Source organism: Pelmatolapia mariae, linkage group LG13 (assembly GCF_036321145.2).
Source record: "Pelmatolapia mariae isolate MD_Pm_ZW linkage group LG13, Pm_UMD_F_2, whole genome shotgun sequence".
Taxonomy (NCBI): domain Eukaryota; kingdom Metazoa; phylum Chordata; class Actinopteri; order Cichliformes; family Cichlidae; genus Pelmatolapia; species Pelmatolapia mariae.
The window spans coordinates 4,212,444-4,237,497 of NC_086238.1; the positions used below are offsets into that span (position 1 = coordinate 4,212,444).

General features: G+C 40.0%; 1 protein-coding gene and 1 long non-coding RNA gene across 2 annotated transcripts; one reads left to right on the plus strand and one right to left on the minus strand.

Moving 5' to 3' along the window:
• Positions 1-1,775: 1,775 nt before the first annotated feature.
• six3a (SIX homeobox 3a) lies at positions 1,776-4,665 on the minus strand. Its single transcript, XM_063491713.1, has 2 exons — positions 3,841-4,665; positions 1,776-2,088 (listed from the first exon to the last, which is right to left on the minus strand). The coding sequence occupies exons 1-2, from the start codon at positions 4,530-4,532 to the stop codon at positions 1,896-1,898; spliced, it is 885 nt and encodes a 294-aa protein (XP_063347783.1). The 5' UTR covers positions 4,533-4,665; the 3' UTR covers positions 1,776-1,895.
• A 174-nt stretch (positions 4,666-4,839) lies between these two features.
• Positions 4,840-17,752, plus strand: LOC134640107 (uncharacterized). Its single transcript, XR_010095403.1, has 4 exons — positions 4,840-6,179; positions 7,498-7,791; positions 8,019-8,152; positions 9,240-17,752. It is a non-coding gene; the product is annotated as an uncharacterized LOC134640107 (long non-coding RNA).
• Positions 17,753-25,054: the final 7,302 nt, after the last annotated feature.

A 25,054-nucleotide genomic window follows, 5' to 3' on the forward strand; every position in this document is an offset into this window, starting at 1 on the left:
TACTGTCATACTTTCTGTTACTAAAGACACCACCGCAGCACTCACAGACTCGATTCGTATCACAGAGTTGCGTGTAGCACATTTACATGGGGAGAGCCTGAGCGCTGCTTCTAGGAAACAAATCTCTGAGAAAGTGTTTCCACCAAAACTGCAGTTCGTGCAACAGTGTCCTGTGGCAAATCTGCTCTAGTCTGCAGAATAATTGGTTGGGGATTTGGATGCAAAGGGACTGCAGGAGAGAAAGCCTTTTTTTGGAGGGGGAAATGGTTCTCGTCCGAGGAAGAAAAGCTCTTTTCAGGGGCCACAATGGGAGATTGGGACAGGGGAGGAGTCCCATCGTGATTAGCCCATTTAATGGCGCGTTTACTTAATTTCTGTATTCACTAGCAACGGTAAACAAAAGGGGAAATAGCACTCACATTTTTAAGTGCTGCATGACGTTGACATTTGCCAGAATTTGGAGACTGAGGCAGTCATATAGGCGATTTTGCCTGCATCATATACGTTTGAGCCAGGGGTGTAATCATAAAATAAAGCAGACGTCTTCTTTTGGAAAATAAAATTACAAACTTAAAATTGAATTACAGCGTTGTGCCGCTTTTGTCGCTGCACACGACCAAGCTGTCTACGCCAGGACGATACATATAATTAAATCCTGAGTTAACACTGTACTTGAAATGAAATCAAACTAATTTTAGGTGAGACCAGCCCCCTGACTGCATAACCTGCTCCGAGGCTGGATAAGCCACGATGAGCATTAATGCTTCCACAATCCAATAATGATCCAATATGAACATGTGTTTAGCCACTTATCACTGTCCTTATCCGTAATCGGATGGAAATACAGACATCAACATGCAAAGAGGTATAGCAAAATGAATAGTGCGTTTGATCTTTAGAGTCGTAACTACAAGACACATAATAACTACGCGAGGAAAGGAAAATGACATTGGCAAAGGCAAATAAGCGCTCAGAGTGACCCCGGTGGACGGAAGAGTATATATATGTTTTTGCTTTTGTTTTTTGTTTTTTGCCATTAACAACCCACCAAAAATCAAAGAAAACCAACAAAAACGCCTACAGCACTTCAGTTTTAAGTTTTGACAAATATTTTATGTAGGAACACCAAGTCAAGAAAAGTGAGGAAGGGATAGAAAAGAGGATGACACGGGGGAGAGCAATAATTATGTACAAGCATATTTCTACACGTATATTACAGACCGGGAGAATGATCGCATTATTTGAGATATACATAATTCAATATAAAATTTCGAAAATAAAAATAAAATTCTGATACAGTCATAAACGGTTCTGTTCGACATTTTTTGACCATGTACCCCACAGGCAGTGACAGAAGTGTATTAAAAAAAGGTGCTTACGACTTAAAATGATTGTCTGATGAACACAAAGTAAAAACAGGATTGCATCTTGTCTGCATGGCGGCTGCTTCACCGTCATATCATCATCATCACTTGGACTAGAACCGGAGATGGGAAAAGGTGCGACGAAAACACCAAGACGATCTGTTTTATTCCCTCTGATCGATGTTCCTGATGGAAAATCTTGCATTCAGGATTATTTCCCTGATTACAAAATCAAAAATAAAATAATAAAAAAAAAACCATCATGCAAGTAGTCTAGTAGTATGGTGGTGGTGGTGTGGGGGGATGAAGAGGAGGGGGAGGCGTGGGTCCTTTGAAAGCGCTTTTTAATAATAAAAAAAAAACAAAAACAAAAAAAAACCCGACGTGCTTTTAACTCTTTTTATTTTAATATTTATATCAATCGGTCCTTTTTTCATCCGCGATATTTCATAGTCTTTTTTCTTCCTCTCAGGTCCATTTTCCCTGTAAATATTTCTCTTTTTGTTTGTTTTTGTGTGTTTTTTCTCCGTATCATACATCGCACTCCGAGTCACTGGATGTGACGGACAGGATGGACGTCCCAGTATCAACTCTCTCTGTCATACTGGAAACGCTGGTGGTGGGACTTGCCGCGGTTGAAGGCGACTCTGCCGAGCTGTGAGGGGTGAGACCGGCCTCTGAGAGGGACCTCATACCGGCTGGTCCTATTGCTTGGTGCTGGAGCCTGGAGAAGAAAAGAAACGAGGAGGGGGGGAAAAAAGAGAAAAAATGAGAGAAATGGCAATTAGACCTGAGAATGTCCCCCTTCCCCTCCTCCTCCTGCAAAATAGGGGTTCAAACTCGCCTTTCTTTCCCCCTGCCGGCCCCAGCCATGCATGCGTGCTTTTATCAAATAGCCAGCTTTCAGGGGACAAAACACATCACTATTTAGACTACCAAATGTTGGAGGAAATGTACTAGAGCTGTGTTGTTGTTGTTGTTTTTTAACTTTTTTTTCTTTCTTAGAGATCAACGTCCTAGTCAACACTCTGGAATATAACTGATCCATGTTGCCAGTGCAGGAAAGCTTCAAATCCAACTTGCTGTCTTTGATATAGGCAGTTTGAAGACATTTTCCATTTGGAAATCTATGTTACTGCTCTGAGTTTGTTCAGTGTTTATTATTGTTTCTTCATTCTGCACACGTGTATTCATGCTCATCAACAGGACTTTGCACGCCTAAAACCCCAAAATAATTATATATCATTGTTTGAAATAAAATATGGGTATTCTCACAACGACAAACTGCCGTGAGCCTTTGGCACAGATGTGTTTTAGTCTGATGGTAGGGGACGTGTATGAATGAGTGACGTCGAGATCCAGGTTACTCCAATCATCCTAAATGTTTATCTCCAATCCACTCATGATAATAACTCCATCGCGTGGGGATAATGTCAGCCTGGAAATATATCTATTCATTTAGCAAAAATATTAGAGTACTGTTCATATGGCTTAGTGCTCTCCAAAGTATTTTCTAATCAATTATGGCATTTCAATGGAATGATACCACACTTAATGTTATGAATACAGCCTATGTCTTCAGATGTTTTTTCTCTACGCATGCTCAGATATCAATAATATCGTTATTATCCTTTGAGATAATCGTTGAGTTCAACAACACTAAGCAACATTTGATGTTAAAACGCTTAATGCTTGAATTAAGAACTTACATTGATCAATACACATAAATAAATAAATACATTTACTAAATTTAACAATTTAATATGTGTTTAAATGTAAAGATAAGACGATTTAACTTTAGAATAATTATTTGAAAACAAAACACTGTTCTGTTTTTATTTCAGCTGATTGAAATAATTCACTTGGTTGTTTACAATTTTACAAGCGAAATAGTTGTGAAATTAAACAAATCCTGCAGCCAATGGTTTTTCTAAATATAAATTCAATAATCTTCATGTGTTGCTAGAATACTTCCACTCTTGTAAAAATACAAACAAGGTGTTTCTGTTTAAAAAGAACTCGGCTCAATTATCTCTTATCAAGATTGACAACAAATGTAGTTTGTGTTTGTATTATTTTATTAGTCAGTTTTTTAAAATTCCAAACTTTAGATTAATTGTATTTTTCATTCTTAAATACAATTTGCATTCAATTTAAAATACATTAAAAATTATCAATCTGCAAAAAAATGTTTAAAAGCTCATTTTTAATAATAATAATGATAAAGCATAAGTTTTTATGCTTAGGAGAACTCTGGAGATCTACAAAAGGAATATTTTCGACGTTTATCCGGATTTGATAACAAAATGTCGCCGCAGCGCACTCCCTCCACCTGACAGCCAGACTTATCTTTTTCCTAGACAGTCTCCAATCGCAATATAAGGCTTTAAAAAGCTCGTATTTTCTTTTGAATGTGCGTTAAAGACAAACTTGTGTGCATACTCGTGTTTCGACGGTATACAGAAAAGTCACTAACCTGTTTTTGGCAGCCGCAGCTCTGTCTCTTTGCCTCCGGTTTTTAAACCAGTTTCCGACCTGTGTGGGAGTGAGTCCAGTGGCTTGAGCCAGTTCCCTTTTCTTGCTGGGATTTGGATATGGGTCCTGAAGGTACCACTCCCTCAACAGGCTCCGTGTCCGCTCTTTGAAACAGTGCGTCTTCTGCTCGCCGTCCCAGATGGTTCGAGGCAGCGGAAACTTCTTCCGTACCCGGTACTTATCGACAGGTCCGAGGGGACGACCGCGGAGCTTCTCGGCCTCCTGGTAGTGAGCTTCCAGCCACATGGCCTGCAGTTTGCCATGAGAGTCCTTGGTGAACTTGTGGTTCTCCAGGATGTGGTAGAGGTCTCTGAAATTCCCCGTGTGGAACGCCACCACGGCCCGAGCGCGCAGGATGGACTCATGCTTGTTGATCGCCTCGCACGCTCCCGGAGCCACAGGCAGGGACCAGAGGAAGCGGCCCAGCCGTTCGATGTCCCCGGTCTCTTCCAGCGTCTCACAGACGCTTGCCACCTGCTCCGGGGAAAAGTTGAGGGTCGGTAGTTGAAACATGGACAAGTCTTCTGGAGACCTGGTGGTGGGAGCGCTGTTCGCCAGGAGCAGAGGGCGATCAGCGAAGTTTGGCAGGAAGAAATGGGAGGGATAAAGCTCTAAAGGGGATCTGAAAACCATGGAAATGACCTGAGAGAGAAAGAAAATTATCGAGAAAAAGGGAAAAACCGAAAAATACGGCAAGTAAAAAAGATTGAATGATTCAATGGCTATCGCCTAATGACACCAGCCTCATAATATCTCCCCCCTAAATCCGCCGTTGAGTGTAGCATTGAAACATTTTGTTTCCCTTTTCTATTGGTCTTCTTGGTGTCGTTGTAGCGTTGTCATGGCAGCCCTGCCAATCACTGTCAAGCGTGCCAATCATTAGCCAGTACGTAGCGCGAGGCTTTCACCACTTGTGCAGCACGCACGGGGGGTTATCAGAGTCTCCGATCTCCACAGCAACCCTCCCACCGCATCGCGCGCATCAGGCACAAGCCAATGCTCGCCTATCTGCTGAATGGAATGAGCAATTAGAGGGTGGAATATTATTGCGATCTTAACGAGGCTCGTTAAAGCTAAAGAAGATATGTAGACTGGAGATGCTTAGCAGAGACGGGAAGGGAGGGAGGGAGGCAGAGGGAGCTTTAAATGGGTGACAAATGGACAACCAATGACTGCAACTCGGGAATACACGTTTTGAATAGAAGCGAGTCAATTTGCACATTGTTTTTGTATAGTTTTTCCTGTAGTAGCTACTTTTTAGAATCTTTTGATCACTCCATTCATTTTTGTGCGACGGAAATGAAGCGTTAGTCTTCTGGGTTACATTTTCCTTTTCATAGATACATGTGATCGCTTTACATTTTCTTGTTGTTTTGAAAAAACAAAAAAAATATGGTGTAGTCCCTTAAGCCTTTGAGGGTTTTTGTTTTTTGTCTTTTGTTTCTGTTTTTGTTTGTTTGTTTGTTGCCCTGGATCCGTCGATGGTTTAAAAAACTGCATGTTTGCAATTTTATGACATAATCTGCGCATGACTTTACTCGGCCTAGCTGTTCTGTGTGGTCACTTTGTGATGGGTGGGTACTTGTCCGGGGGTATACTGCAGTGATGCCGCTCCCCCTCCTGCTGTCCCCGGCCCTGCCTCTGGGACGCTGGGTGCAGTCCTGGCCCCCTGCCCGTTGCCTTCTCTCCAACCAACAGAATTTATTGTTACAAATTAAAATCGACGCGCAGCATTGTGTTGATTGAACAAAGATCACGGCATTGTAGTGCGAAAACTAATTTGCCAGTGGCATCGCCCTTTTAACAGTTTATCGCGTTTTTTATGGCCCGGCCCTCTAATTAAAACTATTAGGCTAGTATTGGAATTACAATCAAATGGCAACATGAAAGCTTCTTGGGGACATAAAAGCTATTTCATTTATTTGATCTAGTGGTAAGGACATGATCAATGTCCACATTCAGTCATAGGACTCGGCTTATAGTGGTAGCCACGGCGGTGTGATTTTCATGTTTATGGCTAAACCGGCTTCATATTTAGACAGAGCTTATAGGGTGTTAAAATAGTGTGAATTCAGTCTAACACGAACAGTGCTCACATTGTGAAAGAGCCGTATACAGGGCATAGAATCTAGACTTCGCTTAATCCACCCTCAGCAAAGCTGACATAATGATCCTAAGCCGCCTTTCTACAAAATCATTCAGGAATTCAAAACGTTCCCTTTCCTCTCTCCGAGTTGCACATTCTCCCGGCTGACCAACGACTTCAAGCTTGGAGGGACAGTGAGTACCTCAGTGTGCATGTATAGTCAGTGCTGCCTGTTTATGTCCACCACAAACCTGACCTGACGCGCTTAAACAACGTGATTGCCGCCGAGCAATTAGCCAACACTGGCGCACTATTACGCGTTTTAGGTAAAGCAGTGCTTTAACTCGTGCGAACATGTGCGTGCAGGAGTGGGCTGCGAGTGTCTGTGTCTGGAGGTGTATGTGATGCAGAGTGGGCGTTGTGATGATCTTGCAGCAGGGTCAGGCGTTTGGTTCATGTGTTACTTCTGGAGTTTGCGCGCGTGTTTGTGCGTGTGGGGGCAGGGTAGAGTATGGGATCAAACCTGTCCACTGCTGTCCTATACGAACCTCGGGAGGACTAATTCCAAGTGGCACTTGAATTGGTCCCGTTGGAAAGCTCTGTGGACTGGAAGTAAAGGCTGGTATTTTCATGCTGGTGTTAAAACTAACCTCCTAGCCTATACCCCCTCCTCTTTCTCTTTCTCTCTCACACACATATACACACATGCATGACCCCAACATGAAGTTGAGAGTGCGGGCTTAGCAGCATTTCTCCAAATATGCAAAGCCTCCTACCTGACCGGGTTCCTGGTGTACCAATTTAGCTGATCACCATTCAACCCAAGGCTGCAGGTATTATGTAGCATTATGTTTTGGAGGAGCCTTGTTTGGGAGTAGCCCTCGCAGGCAATTCGGAAATCACTCTTAGAAAAGACTAGAGGTGAAATGTAAAACCTGAATGGGGATTGAGGGAGAAAAGCCACTGGTAATTCACATTCTTTTACATGGCTTTTGTTTACGTTAAGCATGTAATTAACACCTCCCAAACAAGTTTATTCACCTGCCGTAATTGTGTGTTTATCCGAGAGCTTGCTGAATGTTCCTAGCAGCGGGGGACGAGAGCTCTGAATGCACATTGAGCATTTAGCGTCTTCTCCGTTTACTTACAGCCTAAACCTCCAAACAAGACAACACAAACAGCATTTTGCATGCTAAAAAACTGGAAATATGCTGGTCAAGCAGGAACAGGCGTCCGTGTCTGTTAAGCAGCCGGATCTCGCTTCCCATTGCTTTTGGCTGAGCGTTAAATGGAATGTCAAACTTTGTGTAGAAAAGTTTTGTATAAATAAAACAAGTTACTACTGTGGGGTTTTTTTTGTTTGTTTTTTTGTTTTTTTGAAGTTCTTAATATAATAGGGTAATACTGTTCATTGACCACGATATGTTAGTCTTATCGGAACATATTGCGTCTAAAAGTGTTCGTTAATCTCCAATAAGTAGTTATTTTTCTTTTTCTGTCTGTTCCAATAAGGGGAGCAAATAAACAAAGCTGATGTTACGTCACGTTTGGGAGTGAGAGAGGGAGAAGGGGACCGGATGAGAGAAAGAAAGAAAAGGTGTTGACTGTAAAAGGTAAGAGGGAAAGAGAAGGCACGAAAGAAAGGGTCTTGTTTTATTTTTTGCTCCCTCGTTGACCCCGGTTTGGCAGAAGCTTCCCAGAAAAGGCAGCACACCCCTCCCTGGCAAACACAGGAGAGGCACATGTGCCTACTGCTCCATCCTGGATTCATCTCAACATTACACAGACACATTGGAGAAATGACTGGTACGTACAAAAAAAAGGTTTTCTCTTTTGCTTTTCTCTTAGAACAAGGCAGTCTAGTTTCTGCTGAATTTATTTTCGCACGCGCCAGAGGATGCATTTATTATTATCCTGCCAACAGAGAAATGCAATTTTATTTTAATCACGTGGAAACTCAACGCTTGTGTTTTTCTCTCAGAATATTAGGAATTACCTTTCCCCCCCACCTTGCTCGTTCTTGTCTCCTGCAGGGCTGTAAGCTGGCTCCAGTCCACGAGCGGTTACCATTTGAGCTTGGAAGCTGTCGTTGGAGATGGCACCGCTTCACGGTTATTTCACTGGTCAGTTTGTCCAAAAGTAGGATGGAAATCGAGCTGCAACGTCTGTAAGTTCCGTCTGCGACGTTGTCGACTCGTTATTTTTGCGGACAATTCATTTATTTAAACAAAAATATGGAATTAAACAGAAAAACTTTAACAGACCTTGATATGAGGTTAATCTATCCTTTAGATCAGAAAAGTTACATTTGGTGTTATCTGACTTTTCTCTCACCGAGAATCGGGGAGATCTGTCTTTGCAGAGCTGATGTGTGATGCTGTCGGGACGGGGCGCACAATCGCCTCCATCCCATTGCTGGCTAGTCCAGGGTACGGAGTCGCTGCTTTCTCCCCACACTGTAAAAAGTATCAGTCTAAAGGTGTCATTTAATGTAGCACTGAGTTTTAAAAATACGGGGTTATTTTTGGGAAAATGAATGTCTCTATCATACATTTGGGAGAAGGATGTAGAAGGAGACATCTCGATCTGATATAACTTTGTCTGCCTCTGTTTAAAGTTTCTCGTGAAAATTTTGAGTTAGTACAAGAAATGCAAAACTCCGCTTTCTTTAGAAATATTATACCGCTTTCTTTAAAAAAAAAATGCTACGCATAAAATTTGTGTCACTGGATTTTTTTTTTTTACCTCATCTGAGGAAATTTTTATGAAATGAAAACAAATTGGATATTTTTTGCAGTGCAAAAATACGATTAAAGCATATAGTCAGCAGCTTTAACAACTGCATTCCATTTTTTAAAACCATTAAAAAAATTAATATTAGACCTGCATATGTGACGCTGTTACGATTTGGTTCATTCCATAGTGAACTCAAGCGCCAAAACAATTAAGTCGGTTGCAATATCTTAAAACAGCCACTGAATAACAACTTGTGATCACATCAGCAATAGGCAAAACCTCTGTTTACGTTTGCAGATGCATGCACGACGCACAATAGTGTCTAACTTTAAACTTAAAGAAACAGAAAAACGCCATGATTGAATTTAAAACATTTTTTCACCGCAAATGTCACTGATCTGTAAACGTGGCTCCAACTTTAATAGTAAAGCTTTTACAAAAGTTTTAACATCTCTCTCTCTCTCCCTCTCTCTCTCTCCCTCCTTTCTTTTATTGTTTTTATTGTGTGGTCTCATTAGGGGGACTTCCTGGCAGGGCTGGGAGCTTGTATCGGAGCTGTCCAATCAGTGTATTTACACGGGTTGTTAGCGACAGTTAATGAGGGCTCCTCCCCGGGCCGGTAGAGAAAGGCGCCTCAACATTAAGATTTACCTTGTGTCAACTCGTTACTTCTAATGAACCTCCATGCAAAAGCCTCCTCGTTCTCAATGGAGCCGTGCGCCCGGATCTTGTGTGTGAGACCCTGGAAGAGTGGAGCTGCAAGCCGGCCTCCCTCTCCCCCACCTCCTTTTCTTCCGCTCACTCAGGGAGTGTTGCTTTTTCTCTGCAGGCCCGGTTCTATGATGCATGCATGCAGTGTGTATGTGCGTGTGCACATGTTTGTGTGTGGGTACATATAGCCTCCTCTTCATTGAATATGACGTTAGGAATCCAAATGTTTTCATTATATATTTAAATTTGTGCAAAAAGGCTTTTCTCCATGTAGATTAACACATATTGGACTACAGCGTAAAATTATACGTAGGCTATATATTTATTTAAAATGTTTTTAATCGATAAAGAAAAAAACAGTCATTAGAAGTGTGTTCTGAGACAAGACATAGGCGTAAGAGGGTGTTTGTGTTTGCGTGCACGTATCACAAACCATATGTCTTCTATTGTTTGGTGAATGAGGCTTGACATGTCAGCTTATTGCCCCTGCAGAAGTAAGTTCATTTATAATCACCCTCCATCCCCCACGAGAGCACCGAGCACAGATCGGGCTCTGGCCCCTCTGTCCACCCCTCGTCTGGCCCCTAGTGAGGCTTGTTGAGCCGCATCAGCAACACATCACTGCCCCTCAATTCAGGTACAAACTAGAGGAGTTTGGCAGCTCCCTGAAGTGGACTCCCCTCTTGCTCTTCTAGACCACAGAGACACCACTTAAAAATCAATTAGACTCGTCTAGTCTCTCCCTCCTCGCCAGTCATTATTAAAAAGAGAGAGAGAAAGAAGGAAAGAAAGAAAAAAAAACAGGTGGGAACACCAAATTTTAGGAAGGACTAAAACCAAAATCCAACTTTTGATTCTTCGTTTGCGAAAGAAAATTTGCATTTGTACCCTCTAGCTTTGAGAAGTGGTTATCTGACAGACTGTAAGATAAAATAAACAGAAAAGTAAAGTAAAATATGTTTGCACACGATAATGTACACCTTTTTTTCTTTTAGCCAAATCTACATCCACCAGCAGCCAGCATGTGATAAAGTTGCCCAAACTATATTTTCACGGTTGTTGGCACTTTGTCACCTGCTGGCAAAAGTGACAGAAAACAGTTTGATTTCCATATCTGTTATAAAGGGAAAAGAAGGGTTTTAAGTAATGCCATTACTTACACAATCCCTTTCTTCATACCGTCAACATCGTATTTAATGCGCATTTTCTCATGGCGCCCTTTCTAGCAGCGGTTTAACCGCTCAGGCGCCTGGTCCTCCGTGTTACAGATGTGCGGCAATATGACACAGCGCAGCAACGCTGGAGGAGGCCTCGTGTTCACTCTTCCAGGTGGATAGGCTGATTTGGAGACAGAGACACAGAGAAATAAATATAATGGCTGCATATCGAATGCATTGCCCCAAGCGCTACATATGATGCTCACCTTGCCTTATACGTTTTCCTATTTTTTTTTTTAAACAGCTGAACAATTTTTTAAAGCAAAGCAAGCCCCTACTCTCACAGCACTCTTATCTCCCAGCACCTAACCCCTGAAGAATCTTCATTAATCTGCATGTGTAGATCTCAAACTGTATTCGGTCCTGTATAGAGCTAACGGTATAACCAGATTGATACTTTAAAAAAAAATATGTACAGAATTACATTTAAAAAAAAAATCTGACTGTTTTGGATTTGCCTGTCTAGACTGATTAAGCGCTCAGTCTCTGAGATGCAGATAGGAGTTGCGGAGATGGCCCTTTAGCCCGGTGTCACAGGAGCTGACAAGCTGTAATTACTGTGGCTGACAGGTCGCTCTCAAAGCTTACTAATGTGAGAGATGTGGATACCACAGACAGCATGCACACAGTCGAGGCTACTCAACACTTTGGCCACGTAGTGCCTTTTTAACCCCTGTTCAGATGCTGCTGGGCTGGCCACATGCTCCGCAGATGACCTTTTCCATTTTAACATTTCAGTAATGAAATAGCCACTTATTTGCGAGCTAGTGATATGGTAGTAGAGATGTGAATGAGAAAAAAATACACATAAGACGGGTGAAAAGTTCTTTAACTTTCATGCAGTTATTTTGTTTTCAATTAAGTTACACTGATTTGACAACTATAGCTATGTAGCACTCCTAAAGAAGAATATTTTACACCCAAATACATGATCATTTGAAGATATTATGTAATGATGCAGCTTTCACCTCCAGCCCCCAGTTAATTTTTCATTGACGTAATACAGGTAAACTCAGTACATCCATAACAGAAAGTTTAAATACTCACATACTGAACACGTGGTACTTTTGCTTTAATACTTTCATTTTGTGCTGGTTTTTTTAAAAAAAAATTAATCTTTCATTTTAGAGGGAAATCATGCATGTTTTATGTTTTTATGTTTTACTTCCACAGCAGTTATACAGCAATAAAATCCCAGTACATCAGTGATAAGTGTAATCTAAATAACTGCAGTATTACTTTTGATAGTTAAAACATTGTGCTAAAACCTCTTTTCCACTTTTACAGAATAAAACTGTAACCACAAGATTTTTTACTCAGTGAAGTACATTTACATTGTGGCTGCTTGAGAGCCTGGTTAGGGTTCTTTATCTATTTTATAAGACAAGCTTTATAAATACAGACAGGTGACATATTAAAGAAAAAAAACATGAACTCTTGACCCTTCAGTGAGGGGACTGGCAGCTCTGGTATGCTGTGGGGTGCGCTTTACTGGCACGATCTGGTTCCACTTGTCCCCTTAGAGGGAACATTTGCAGTATATTAATACAGAGTTGTTTTGAGTGAACACTTTTATCTTTATGACACAGTTCTGTCTTGATGCAAGTGGACCATTCCAGGATGATGATGCCCCCATCCAAAGTTCATGAGAGCTCCCTGGATGGCTTGCAGAGTATGAAAATCATACGAATCATATGCAGTTGCTTTCACAGACATCGACTGACAAAACATCAAATGAGCAAAGAACTTTTGGAAGAACTGTGGCCCGTCCTTCCAGTGACTTTAGACTTTAGATGTCAAGAACCTGAAATTGTTCTGGCAGCACATCGTGGTTTAACAATCTAAATTTTGTATTTTCCTTTAACCTGTCATCTACCTACATTGCATTCCACAATATAAGATGCTGGATTTTGCCATACGTTTAACCAGTATGCAGTGCTCCAGTACATGTAGTTGCTGCCTCTCTTACAATAGAATAGCCCTTCATCATCAACAAAACCTACAGAGCCTAATTTCCTCAGTGGATAAATACTCTAATGCTTCAGTTTGTAATAGAGTAATGTAAGAAATCTATAGATCCACACTGAGTAATCCACCCTCCCCTTTCGCGTGACTATGTGAAGGTCACAGTCACCGTTTAACCCATATTTCCGTGTCAAATGCCGATTGTTTGGATGATTGTGTGATAGCGAAGCATGCATCTTTCTCGCTCACATTTTAATTTTAATTTATAACTTGTTAAACTAAATTTTCCATTTTCCATGAATTCTTTTACAGTTTAGGAGAACGATCATCTTCGTGTCAAGCTCACCTTTAGAACAATGAACACATATCCTGTTTCCTTTGGACTGTCATAGGTTTTTGTGTTTTGTGTGGAGTTTTTTTGAATGTTTATTGTGACTGAGCTTGCACTTGGTTCGGTTTCTGTGTGTGTGTTTTTTTTGTTTTTATATCTAGATAAATTTCCCGTTTATTCTTAATCTTTTGTTAGGATCAAATAACATGTTAATATCCTTTGGCTTTTTCCGTTGTTTCAAATAGGCTTCCTTAGCTTGCGGCATTATTTGGTTTACTCGCTCTCCCCCCCTCTCTCTCCCCTGTCCTCTCCTCTCCTTGACTGCAGCTTTTGACATTACTCCTCTCGATTGCCCGTTTACCCCCAAGTCAAGTTTGAGGTAGGCATGAAGTGTAAAAGAGGTGGGCCATGTCATATCCGCTCAGTGTGCATGGGATTGTCTGCTTCCACGGCTGTAATTATTGTTGGGGAGAACAATTCGTGCACAGAGTGCCCGGGCAAGCAGGAAGGTAGCATATCAGAGAAAGAACAGTCACAAAGTTGGCTCATGAAGGTTTTTTTCTTGGCAGAAGTAGAAATATGGGTTGGTTTTTATGTGAGGCACAATCGCATTTAGAAGTTTACCTACTTTGCTTGTATATTTGGGTAGATTTGGCTTGCATTAAAATCATTTCGCCAACTATAGCGTTTACTTTGCTTGACTTTAAGGGATTTTGTGAAACTAATCTAAGGGTACTCTCCCACCTGGACTCCACTTCAAGGATATTAATATTAATGTGAAATAACTACGTTAACAACACAGCTGCTTCGACAGCCCCAGGTGCATATTAAAGTTTATTTGAATGAATTAAACGAATAAAAAGTCTCTGAGAAACAGACTTGCCTTATATAAGTTCATGATAAGGCTACTAGACGACTCTTAAATATAATTATTTCACTTGGAGAACATAAATCGTCCAAAATATTTACCCCGAAGTAACTTATATTTATGCAAAGTCTAGTAAGTACAGTCTGCAATATATATAGATATTTTTTGTCCACTCAGCCTTTGAAGAAGTTTAATGGAATACCCAGTAGACAAAACTGCAGCTACATGGTGTTTTAAGTTACCTGCATTCATCTGAGTGTGCAGGGGGAAAGAAGAAGAAAAAAAGTTGCTGAACTATTTACCTAATTGTTCCCGAAACTTAGCTACATAAATCTATTGCTAGGCAACAGATTAGGCGTAGGTGTAGTGACTTTTGTTTTTACGCAGTCTCAGGTGTGTGTTTATCGAATACGTCACCGTAGCAGCCAATCAGAAACGGGGAACGGAACTAACCGTCCTATAACTAGATATTAGTTTACAAGATAATAACGGAGGGATGCTGCGACCGATGAGCCGGTTACTCACGGGTGAACAGAGCCAGTCCAATCTGATTTGTGTAGGCTACCCATCTCCATTTGACTCCCAGGATCAATAGCTGATGTCTGAGAGCTAGGAGGGGGAGGGGGAGAAAGGAAAGGAAAGGAAAGGTGCAACAGGTTAAATAGAAAATGCCCATAATTAGACACACAACTTCTATCATACCGTTAATATATAATCTCATCAATATTTTATTTTCTCAATTTTTATTTTTTTACTTTTCAGCCTGCCATTAAAATTAGTTTAACTTATTAATGCTCAAATACATTATTATTATTATTATTATTATTATTATTATTATTATTATTATTATTATTATTATTATTATTATTATTATTATTCCTAAAATCGAATTATTTCCTATCCGAGTGTGTGGGGGGTATATTTTGCCTCCACACAAGGCTGATTGGCTTTTGCAGTATCAGTAGTTTGTATCAGGTTAGTGGGCTGTGCACTCACCCACTCCTTACTACTGAAACCATAATGTTTTCATGCACTGGGCTCATACACACGCTGCTGAAATCAGTGGAGCCTGCATATGACCTGCAATCTTTTCTGTGCAGCTTACTTGCGCATATACAAAAACCCTGAAGTGACACCCAGGCCACAAAGCGACAGTCACCGCAAGTATTGTAATAGCACATACATACTAACATAAACCGAACAAAACAAACTTGACCTATATCCGCCTTCCTTTATAGCGCATTGAGATATTTCAGCGTTTTTGTTGTTGTTCATTCATTATTCAGGTTTAGATTATTATGGATGGCAGATGTCAGAGCGTGATGGAGATGTTTATGTTTGACTGATTTAAGGAGCCATTATCCCGCCCGCTTATCAAACATTCATGTGTGGCAGCTGTAGTTGTGGATCTGCCCTCCGTCGTGTCTCCTGTGGCCGCTTCATTTCTCTTCTTAAGCAACCACGACCTTTCCACTCAGTTAACCTATTATCTTTTAACATTTAGAGGCAGCTTTACTCCATCAGAAGACGAAATAATCTAAAAGCATTAGACACAGACTATATATCAGAGAAAAAGAAATATATGTGAAAAAATATACATCTAACAGAAAAGAACCTAACCCTTTATGGCACAGCCATGTAGAAGAAAACACTATAGATTGAAATTGCGAGCTCGACACAGTAGCGTATCAGCTGGCCTTTCAGCAGATAGGATAAAGCTGTCTAATGTCCAATAGACTGTAAGTGTCGCAAAACAACGTGTGATAAACCCGGAATAGCACAGGAACAGTAAGTAAAAATGCGCAACAGAACGTCTTAATATTATATAGTCCAAATTAGATGAATATTAAATTTACAATTGCTTAAAGTTATTGATACTTTACCCATAATTAGTCTTTACAGCTAATGACAGATTTGTAAACATCCTAATGAAACAGTCTGGCAGTATGCAGAGCAATTAATTCTGACGGGAGTCGTCAAAGGCGTCACTATTTTATTGCTTTAATACGACTTTTAGTTGTTAAGCAAAATAAGATCCAAACGAGCTTTTTTCTTTGCATAATATTCACTCAGATAAGTTCACACTGGGGCACTAGTACAGCACGCTCATAACGAGCCTTAAGTTAGATTGATTGGATTGGGAAATAGTGACGCTTTTCTTTTTGATAAATTTCTTGTTATGCAGCAATAATATCTAGATTATAATGAGGTTTGAGACAGGCTATTTGCGTTATCATAAAATTTAAAATTAGACGTTAAGAAAAGAAAAGAAAAGAAAAGAAAAGAAAAAAAGAAAGTTTTTTTCCAAATTTCAGAACGGGTTGTTTTTGTTTTGTTTGTTTTTTACTCAATGTTGATTTTACCCATTTAATCCACCATCAAATGAGATAAAAAGAGATTTAACTTTAAGTTTAATATTGGCCAAAAGAGAGAAAAAAAATATTTTTAAGAAATCCTTTTGCTTCAGCCTAATATTTTCTCTCCCTGTCGGCTGAGGCTGCACAGACCATCCAGCGTCCGCACTTTGTAATTGCCCTGTGAACACGGTAGTTTTCATTCTTTTGACCCTTCCATGAACAGCACGCCGCCGCCCTCGCTTGCTCCCCTCCACCCCATCCAAACAGACCCACACAATGCTGCGTGTGCGCGCGCGCTCTGCGGTATGTGGGCTAAATGTCGTGCAGAGGTAATGGGAAGTAGTCGGACGGTAGGGTCGCGAGTTCACGGCGGGGTTAAAGAGACCCGTCCGTGGCTCCTGTTTGCTTTTTTTCCACAACTCCGCTTCCTTCCTACAGGAGGATGTGTCCAGTGTGCCACCGTCCTCACCTCGCAACAACCCCGTCACTGCACAGACCGTGTTTGTTTTTCTGCGTTTATTAAATCTTCCCCCGGCAGGAAAACGACCAGTATCACCACGTCACTGGGTGCTGGTGAGTTTAGCACTTTGCATCCCTCCTCTGCTCCCTGAGAACGCTTTTGTGTTTGGACTTGTGAAGTCTCGCGTCTATTTATATCCCCACATGCAGGCTGTCTGTTCAGCCCTTTTTCCCTTCAGTTTATCATATTTCTTCAAGATTTTTTCAAGGTTTTTTTGTTCCAGAATCACAGCTGACACATTTTTAAATAAAATCAAAAACAAAAAAAATAACTTTTATTGTACACCAAGAATCAGATTAATAATAACAAAAAATAAAGGATAACTTCAGCTGTTTCACCTAATAAAGAGGTTCCCATGCACTCTTTGTACTTTATTTAAAAAACATTTGATCATTAATAAATTTTGTCATCAAAAAAAGACAGCGACCTCCCTCATAATGAACAAAACAGTCTCCCACCTATGCCCCTTATCAAGGTTTTTTCTTTTTCTTTTTGATGAATCCGGAGCATAAACCATATTTAAGCAGCATGACAATGATGTAAGTTGTTAAAAGAGAAAAAAAGAGCAGAGATTATTATTATCTCATTAAGGATAACTGCCTGCAGGTCCGCTGGGTTATCCGCCATTTTAATTGCCGCTGCATCATTATTCAGGCCTTTAACCATTTTATAGAGTTTTCCTCTAATGAAATGAGGATGTGTGCATTATGGAAATTGCATCTCTATATGATGTAGATTATTCTCTTGAGAAACCACGTAAAATATTAATCATTGAAGCCGTATATGATAAAATTTCCTCCTCTATTGTATTTGCCATTCTAGCTCTCTATTCTTGTGTGTCTTCTGTCTCTGCAGGTGGCAGGTAGGTGCTATTTCAGCTTACTTTACAGCTTCTTTTTTCTAGTTTGTGAAGTTTAACAAGGGGATCTGAATTGAAAATAGTTTTTTATACAAGACAAGGAAAATATTTAATGTCCATATTGAAAAAGTTTTTTCTTTTGCAGTTAGTTTTCTATTACAGCTTTGTTAATAAAACAACAATAAAAACGTGTTTTAAAACCAGTTTGGTGTCACATTTGCTTTAAATAATTGATTTATACATGGTTTGGGAAACTAGCAGGGTACTTAAGTAAACTAGCACAAAAAAGACATGTACACATGGAAAATACTATCACATGATCAACAATATTTTTACTATGTAAAGAAATGGAAACTAACCTTGTCCCTTTATAATAGAATACATCAGTTGAATGTAGAGTAAATCTAATTTACTGTAACACATTAAAATACATTAATACAACATTTACAATTACTCTTTACAAACCAAAATAAAGGTAATTTAATCTTTGTGTTCATATATTACAAATTTTCAGCTGCACATATTGCTAAAAAAAAAAACCCATGTAGTCAATAATTTCACATAGAGGATAACCCGTGAGATTAAATATGTAAAAACATACATTAACAAAGAGAACAGCTACATATAGATGAATCTAAAAAGCAAAATAAATAAACAAATGCATAAAACTGCTCATATACCCTTTTTTAGGGGAAGAAAAGATGGTGGGATAAAAAGATGGACAACAAAGGGGTTAATAGAGAAATGGGATAAAAGAGAAAATACTTAAGAAATAGAGAGACTGTAAGAACAGAAAGAGCTGAGAAGTCATATATCCTCAAAGCAGGGGATTGAGATTCATCTGACAGAAACAAGACAAAAACAGAAGGAGAGACCAACAGAGGTACAGTGGGGTTTTGCATTGGCATGGAGAGGGTCTGTTTTGTTGTTACCTTCCCTCTGTTTTTCTCTTTCTCTGTGTCTCTCATCCTCTCTCTTTCGCTTTGTGTTCATATAGAGACATCTATACTGGAGACAGGAGAGTGAGAGAGACAGAGAGAGAATTTGGTCGTCTGCCTATCTCCTCCTCACCATGGCGCCCCTGAGACCAAGCAAGCAAGGAGAGTACACATACACACACATACTTTTACCCGCCGCTGAGGAGAACAGCTTGGCTCTGTGTTACACTGAAAACCCCACTTTCCCTCAGTCAGACAGACAGGTAGACAGCTGGGTGTTACACTAAATCCTCTCCCCCATGTGTTCCTCCTAACACTGGCTCTGCTCTTTCTGTCACTTCTCTGTGTCTGCTCCTTTCTTTATCTCATGGCTCGTGCTTTAAAGCAGAAGAAAAGAGTCAGCCCTGGAAAAAATAAAACTATGATATGATTGTAAAATGTGGAGTAGTTTATGAATAGTTTAGAGGAGATGTCAGGGTTTAAAATTGCAGGATTAGTCAATGGAAACAGCCATTTATGAAGCACTGAAAATAAAACATAGTGTCTCCCACAGAAGTGTTATCTGTCCCTTCTCTTGTCTCTCTCTCTACCCTGACCCCAAGTTCGCTTCTTCTAAGCACCACTTCACCCCAAGCCTACATTTTGTGTGCGTATGTGTGTGTGTGTGTGCTGAGAGCTTTTTGATTTCTTGTGTATGTGTGTGACAGAGAAAAGGAGATGAGAGAGGATGATGGTCAGGCTTGGCCTACTGACTCATCCACAGAGAGAACTGTGTTGATACAGGAATGAAGCCATCACACACTTGCACACACACACACACACACACACACACACACACACACACACACACACACACACACACACACACACACATAGACAGCCTCTTCCCATCAGTCTTTTGTTGCACTTGCCAGTGATGATGATCTCACCACATAGCAGGACTGAGCCTCAATAGTCATCCAGTTTGTCAGTATGGCAGACAGACAGGCAGCCAGTCAATATGGCCGTCAGTCATGCAGCCAGGCAGTCAGTCAGTAAGCAACAGCTAATTATCAAAATTGTAAGTTATTCAGGCACTTAGGTGGGGCGTTAGATATCAAATGAGATAGTGTAATCTCAGCCAGCTGACTGTATTTGAGTGTTATTACGTCAGCCTTCAAATTTGTTTTCTCTTTAGAAGAAAACTGACATCATACACAACAGAAAGACAGAAGAAAGAGGCACAAACTCATCTCTGTCATCAAACTCTGGCTTTGAATTTCCTGCCCAAGGCTCAGATTGAAATCCTAATAACCATGCCAGGTCAATAAAAAAGTGTTGAAAACTGGGAGAACTGGAGCATTCAAGTTCAGGCAAGATCTTTAAAAAATCTATCCCCACTTTCATTTCCATCGGGATCAACTGTAAGAGACCGTTTATAAAGTCTCCCCTCCAAAAAGACTTGGAGGCTGCAAATGATTTGATTGTTCTAACAAAGAAGAAGAAAACAGAACTTGTAAAATTAACAATGGCACTGCATCTCTGAAAATCCCCACATGGTAATAGACCCAAAACAATTTTTTTTGGTGTAGCTCTTACTGTATTTGCACTCTTTAGCTCTCATGTCATGCGATAGTAGTGTGTTAACTGTTCCTACAAAACATGCAGATGCAGCATTTAGTTGCACTGCATACAACTAACATGCATTTCCAACTGACTGATGTTCATTCACCAAACAAACACTTTATAATTTGCTTCGTCGCACGCTTAATTTTCTATGTAATATGTATTAAAATGTATTGCATTGCATTTCGTATTTGGCTGTTTTATGGGTTATGTAACTTGTCTTTGTATAAGGCATGTCCCTTATGAATAAACATCATTTGTATTCTCTGCCTTCACTGTATTCAAATCTGAGCTTTGTTATGTTTCTTTAGTTAAAAATAAAAATATATTATAAAGTTGTATCTACTCGTTTTGTTACTAGTTATGCCCCCCTGACACCTCTCAGGCACCATAAAATATTCTCAGTATGTCAGCCATCGGCTAAAACCAGCATTTGTTATTTTCAACCAGGGAAATTCAGTTCCTGAAAAACATAAAAGTTCCTTCCTTTTTTTTAAATCCAAAGCTTTAAAATGGTGTGTATTAAAGAAAAGAAACAGTCTCCATTGTTGGCATCTGTAAAAAGACACTCTGAACACACCATAGAAATCTGTAAAAGAGAATAATGTGGTCTAATCGATTGTTTACCCGATAAAAGCCTTGTTGTTACTTATCTAACAGTACCTGGCTGATTGAGTTTCACTTCCCTCAGGCTTTCCCATAACTCTAGTCTGAGAAAAAGAAAGTGCAGACTAAAATAAAAAAAAAGGCTTATTTATTAATTTATTCCGTTATTTTAAATGAGAGTCAGAGTTGATATGCAAGTGGTGTACCTGATGAGCATGAACAAAACAGAGAGCTGGAGTTGGAATATTCTAAGAACAACTGTATCCGTTGTTGTGCTAATCCTAAATGAAATATGTATTCAGTAAAAGGATTAGGGCGTCCAGTGTCATAAAAGAAACCACTTACCAGCACCAAAGGTAATTTGTAACCTTAGCAACTGCTTGGTGGAAATGAATGGGGGATTAGGATTGGCTGCAGCCAGCGTTGTCCTCATGCAGTCAAAACAACCTACACACATTCGCACACACTGTATTTGTTCATACTAAAGTCAAGCATAAAGCGCTTGTGCATGCACAGAAAAGTTGTGCATGGAGACAAAATGAGGTTTCATACTTAATATAAAACTTCAAATAAGAGCAAGGAAAATAAGGATTGCACATGGAAGAGAAACAGAAAAAAGAAGCACAAATAAGAAAGCTGAACCTTCTGCTTCTAGTTTTTGATCACAGAAGAACTCAAAGCAACAGGTAAAAGGTTAGTCAGCAGCCTCACAATGATAACCTGCCAACTAACAGCAATTAGTGTGCTTTACCTTTATTGATTTAACCGACACATTCAAGGTGACTGAGTGTGTTTATCCCGTCTTGTTGTGTGACAGTTCTCAGGAAGCAGAGGCCTCAACTGTACTTGCAGGTTCTCACATTACACTTAATGATGCCAGCTCTCGCTTGAACAGACAAGGGTGAGTGTGTGCCTGTGCTTGTATATGTATGTGCGTACACGCAGAGAAAGAGAAAAGCAGACAGAAATAAATACATTGCAAAATACATCAATAAGCAGAAGGATGCGCAGGTGAAAAGACACACGCAGATGAGGAGATAAGTCCAACGACGAGAGAGAAAAGAGGGAACGAGAAAGCGAGAGGGATTAAGTTCTAAATAGCCACTTCTGTCTGGTTCCACCACCTTGTTGGAGACATCTCAAATAGCTAATTGCTTAATCATGTGGAAGTGACAAAAGCCCAACCTTGTTCTCATCTGTTCTCTTTCTCCTTCTCCCTGCCTTAATCCGTTCGTTTTGTGCCGTGCCTTGCCGTGCATATGTGCATTTGTTTGTCCCCTGACTTTATCTGTCTCTCACTCAATGTGACTCATCATTTTCCTTTGCTCACCTCACCTTCTTACTTTCTGTCACTCCCTCGGTAAGTCTAGGGAAGCTATTAAAACGGTGGCAAATGGCTTCTCGGGTGACATTTGCTGACATTCAAGGAAGTGCATTTATCAGTGTACTATAGTTCACCTTGGTGAATGAAATCCATTTGTGCTGCTGAGATGGCCTGGTGGCCCCTCTCTCTCTCTCTCTCACTCTCTCTCTCTCTCTCTCCATCCCTGTCCCTAAATGGATGCCCAGTGTACAGGGAAATGGCAAGGTGGCGCGCGGCTTCACAGCTGCTCTCAAATGTCATGCTGGAGAAAAAATCTTTAATGGGCTAAGTGTAGCCTTTCCAGCCCTAACTTGTCAGGTAATCAGAAATCTCTCTCTCACTCTCCCCGTCTCTTTCTTCACCCACCTTTTCCTTGTTCCTAAGCTCCCCAGGGCCATGACACACCACTAATTACCTGTTATACCAATCGGAGAGTGGGATGGCATGAAAGAGGAAGACTGCTTTTAAGACGGGAGGATATCACATCTTCCTTCTCATAGCCTTCAGTCAGACAGGCTGCATATTTTTAGCTTGGTTATGTTTTTTTTTTTTTTTTTTACTTTTATCAAGCCAGGTCATAACTCTTTGGCACTAGAGTCATCTGAATCATGACACCTCCTTTTATAAGTGGCTGATTTTCATGTAAGTGAGGGGATTTCTTTCACTATAGCTGCAGGAACCTGCATCTTCCTCTTGCCAAATGTCAGTGTTTCTTTCAGGAGGGTTTACATTATGACATGGCAAGACAAAACACATAAATTTCTGTGTAAACAACTTCCCAGCTACCTTGTTTCTGCTTGAACCATGACCAAATGCTTTTAGACCCCTCAGTATAAGTAGCTAAGCAGACACTGTGTGAAATGAAATAGAATCCTAAAAAATAAGTAAAATATATAAAATGTAATGCTTGCTTAAAACAGCGCTAATATTTTTATATTAACAATGGGTCCAGTGGCATGTACACGACACGCTTGCAGTGAACGACAATTATTATTATAAGTTCTGACAAGCCTTTCAGCACCTTAACTGACTCTCATCACCTTCACTTACAGGCAAAATCATAAAAGTGCTACGTAAGTCAACACATAACTTCTTAACACCTAAAAACAGACAAAGTTACTGGCTGGTGAACACAGAGGAGCATTTTTTTAGATAAAGATCCAGACATTTGTTACAGGAAACAGTGAATGTTGAATTTACATTTGCCACAAACATGCTTTAAGTCGCCCTGAATGCTTGTGTTGGTCATATTTGCCATTTAAGCATAATGCAAAAAGTTTCATCATACATGATCATACCAACCAAGCTATAAGCTAGTATAGGCATCTGAAGTTAGTATTTATTCAATTTATGTACAATTTGTCTCAGTGAGACAAATTTAACGTCTATAATTTATATGTTTAGTAATACCATTTACAGTTAAAATTCCTGTTATAAAAGTAAAAGTTTTAACATTTGCTTTTAATATGTAAAAAACAAACAAACCGAGCCTAAAGTAAATAAATGGAAGTTTACATTCTGGCTCCAGATACATGACAAACATGGATGTGAAGCAGACATATATCTCTGCCAGAGATTTCCATTTCTCCCCGTGGGTGTCAGGTGATTGACAGTAAGCAGTCTCGTGTGGAGCCCACATAGAAACACACACACAGCAATACAACACAAGCCCTACACATAAGAGAATTTAGGCTTTTTTGAATTGTTTCCTGTGCTACTGTTACTAATTCATCTTAAATGACTTACTGAATTACTTGATATAAAAGAGTTAAAATAAAGTTATCTTAGGAAGAAAAACTATGGCATGGCCATAAGAATTAAGTGTTACTAGTTAGTGTGGATAAACATTTTGTTGGAAAGCCTGTAGAGGAACTAGAAAGGTAGTCAAATTAATGTTAGAAAGATAAGGCAGGCGAGCTGAAGCAGGAAGTATAGTAAAATATAATGTTTATTAACCGAGAAGAACACTGTTATCATATTGTCCGGGTGGATGTTCTCTGTTTTTTGGTCTCCATTGTGATGGATTTTTTTTTTTTTTTAGAAAAATAGCATCATTTTTTATGACACATTCTCTCTTTGTCGACAAGCTTCACACTCATGTCACACTGCATTGTTTACATGCATATTGTGATTAAAATGCTAATGCTTGGTGAGGTGCTGCACTCCATAGTGGCTTGTAGCTGGACAATAGCTCAGGTCAGTGTGGTGAGACAGGAAGGGGAAGGTTGATTGAGGATGAGGTGCGGCCCCAATCAACCAAACTCCTCCACACCTGCACATATGCACAAGCACATACTCATAAACACGCACACATGAGCATGTTCACATAGACATGGAAAATAACTGCGCATGAATGGAATTGGTTACAAGCACGCACAGCCACATACCCAACCGTTGCTTACCCGCTGGCATCTGAGCATACGCGTGCACGTTCACATGCAAAAAGTTCATTCAGTAGCAGGGTGTAATGTTATTTTCCTCTAGGCAAACTGTTAAGAACAAGCAGCAGAAGGAAGAGCTGAGGGATATATGACACAAATGGAGACATGAAGAAATACAGAGTGACAGGAGGAGGGTGTTCTCCAAGAAAGGAGCGAGAGGCACTGATTTTTGGGTTTCACAATTTGAAATATTCAAGATTATTTCTATAGTATTTTTAGATAAATAAATTGAATGGTTGAGGTATACATTTTTTCGCCTGCATATTTCACAACATAAACCAAGAGATACTCAGTCTGAGTTAAATTTTGGCAGTCATAAAACATCCTTTTAAAGTGGAAACTCAGTAACTACAGAACCTTGTTTGCATTTCTAACACACGTAAATACAAGTTTTCAAAAATGTAGTTTAAATCTAGTCTTTCTAGCAATTGATTGCTTTGCTTGAAATTTGTATCAAAGAAGTACAGTGGAGTAGATTTTCTTGTGGTGCCCACAGGACTAAAAAATCAAAAAATCAACCATAAAGGGTCTTTTCAGAATCAGTCTAGCTAA

Excerpts from the sequence above, each read along its gene's own strand:
- six3a (XM_063491713.1), bottom strand. The coding sequence starts at position 4,532 with ATGGTTTTCAGATCCCCTTTAGAGCTTTATCCCTCCCATTTCTTCCTG. Across the intron at positions 2,089-3,840 it reads GCTGCGGCTGCCAAAAACAG|GCTCCAGCACCAAGCAATAG; the intron begins GTTAGTGACTTT and ends TTTCTTCTCCAG.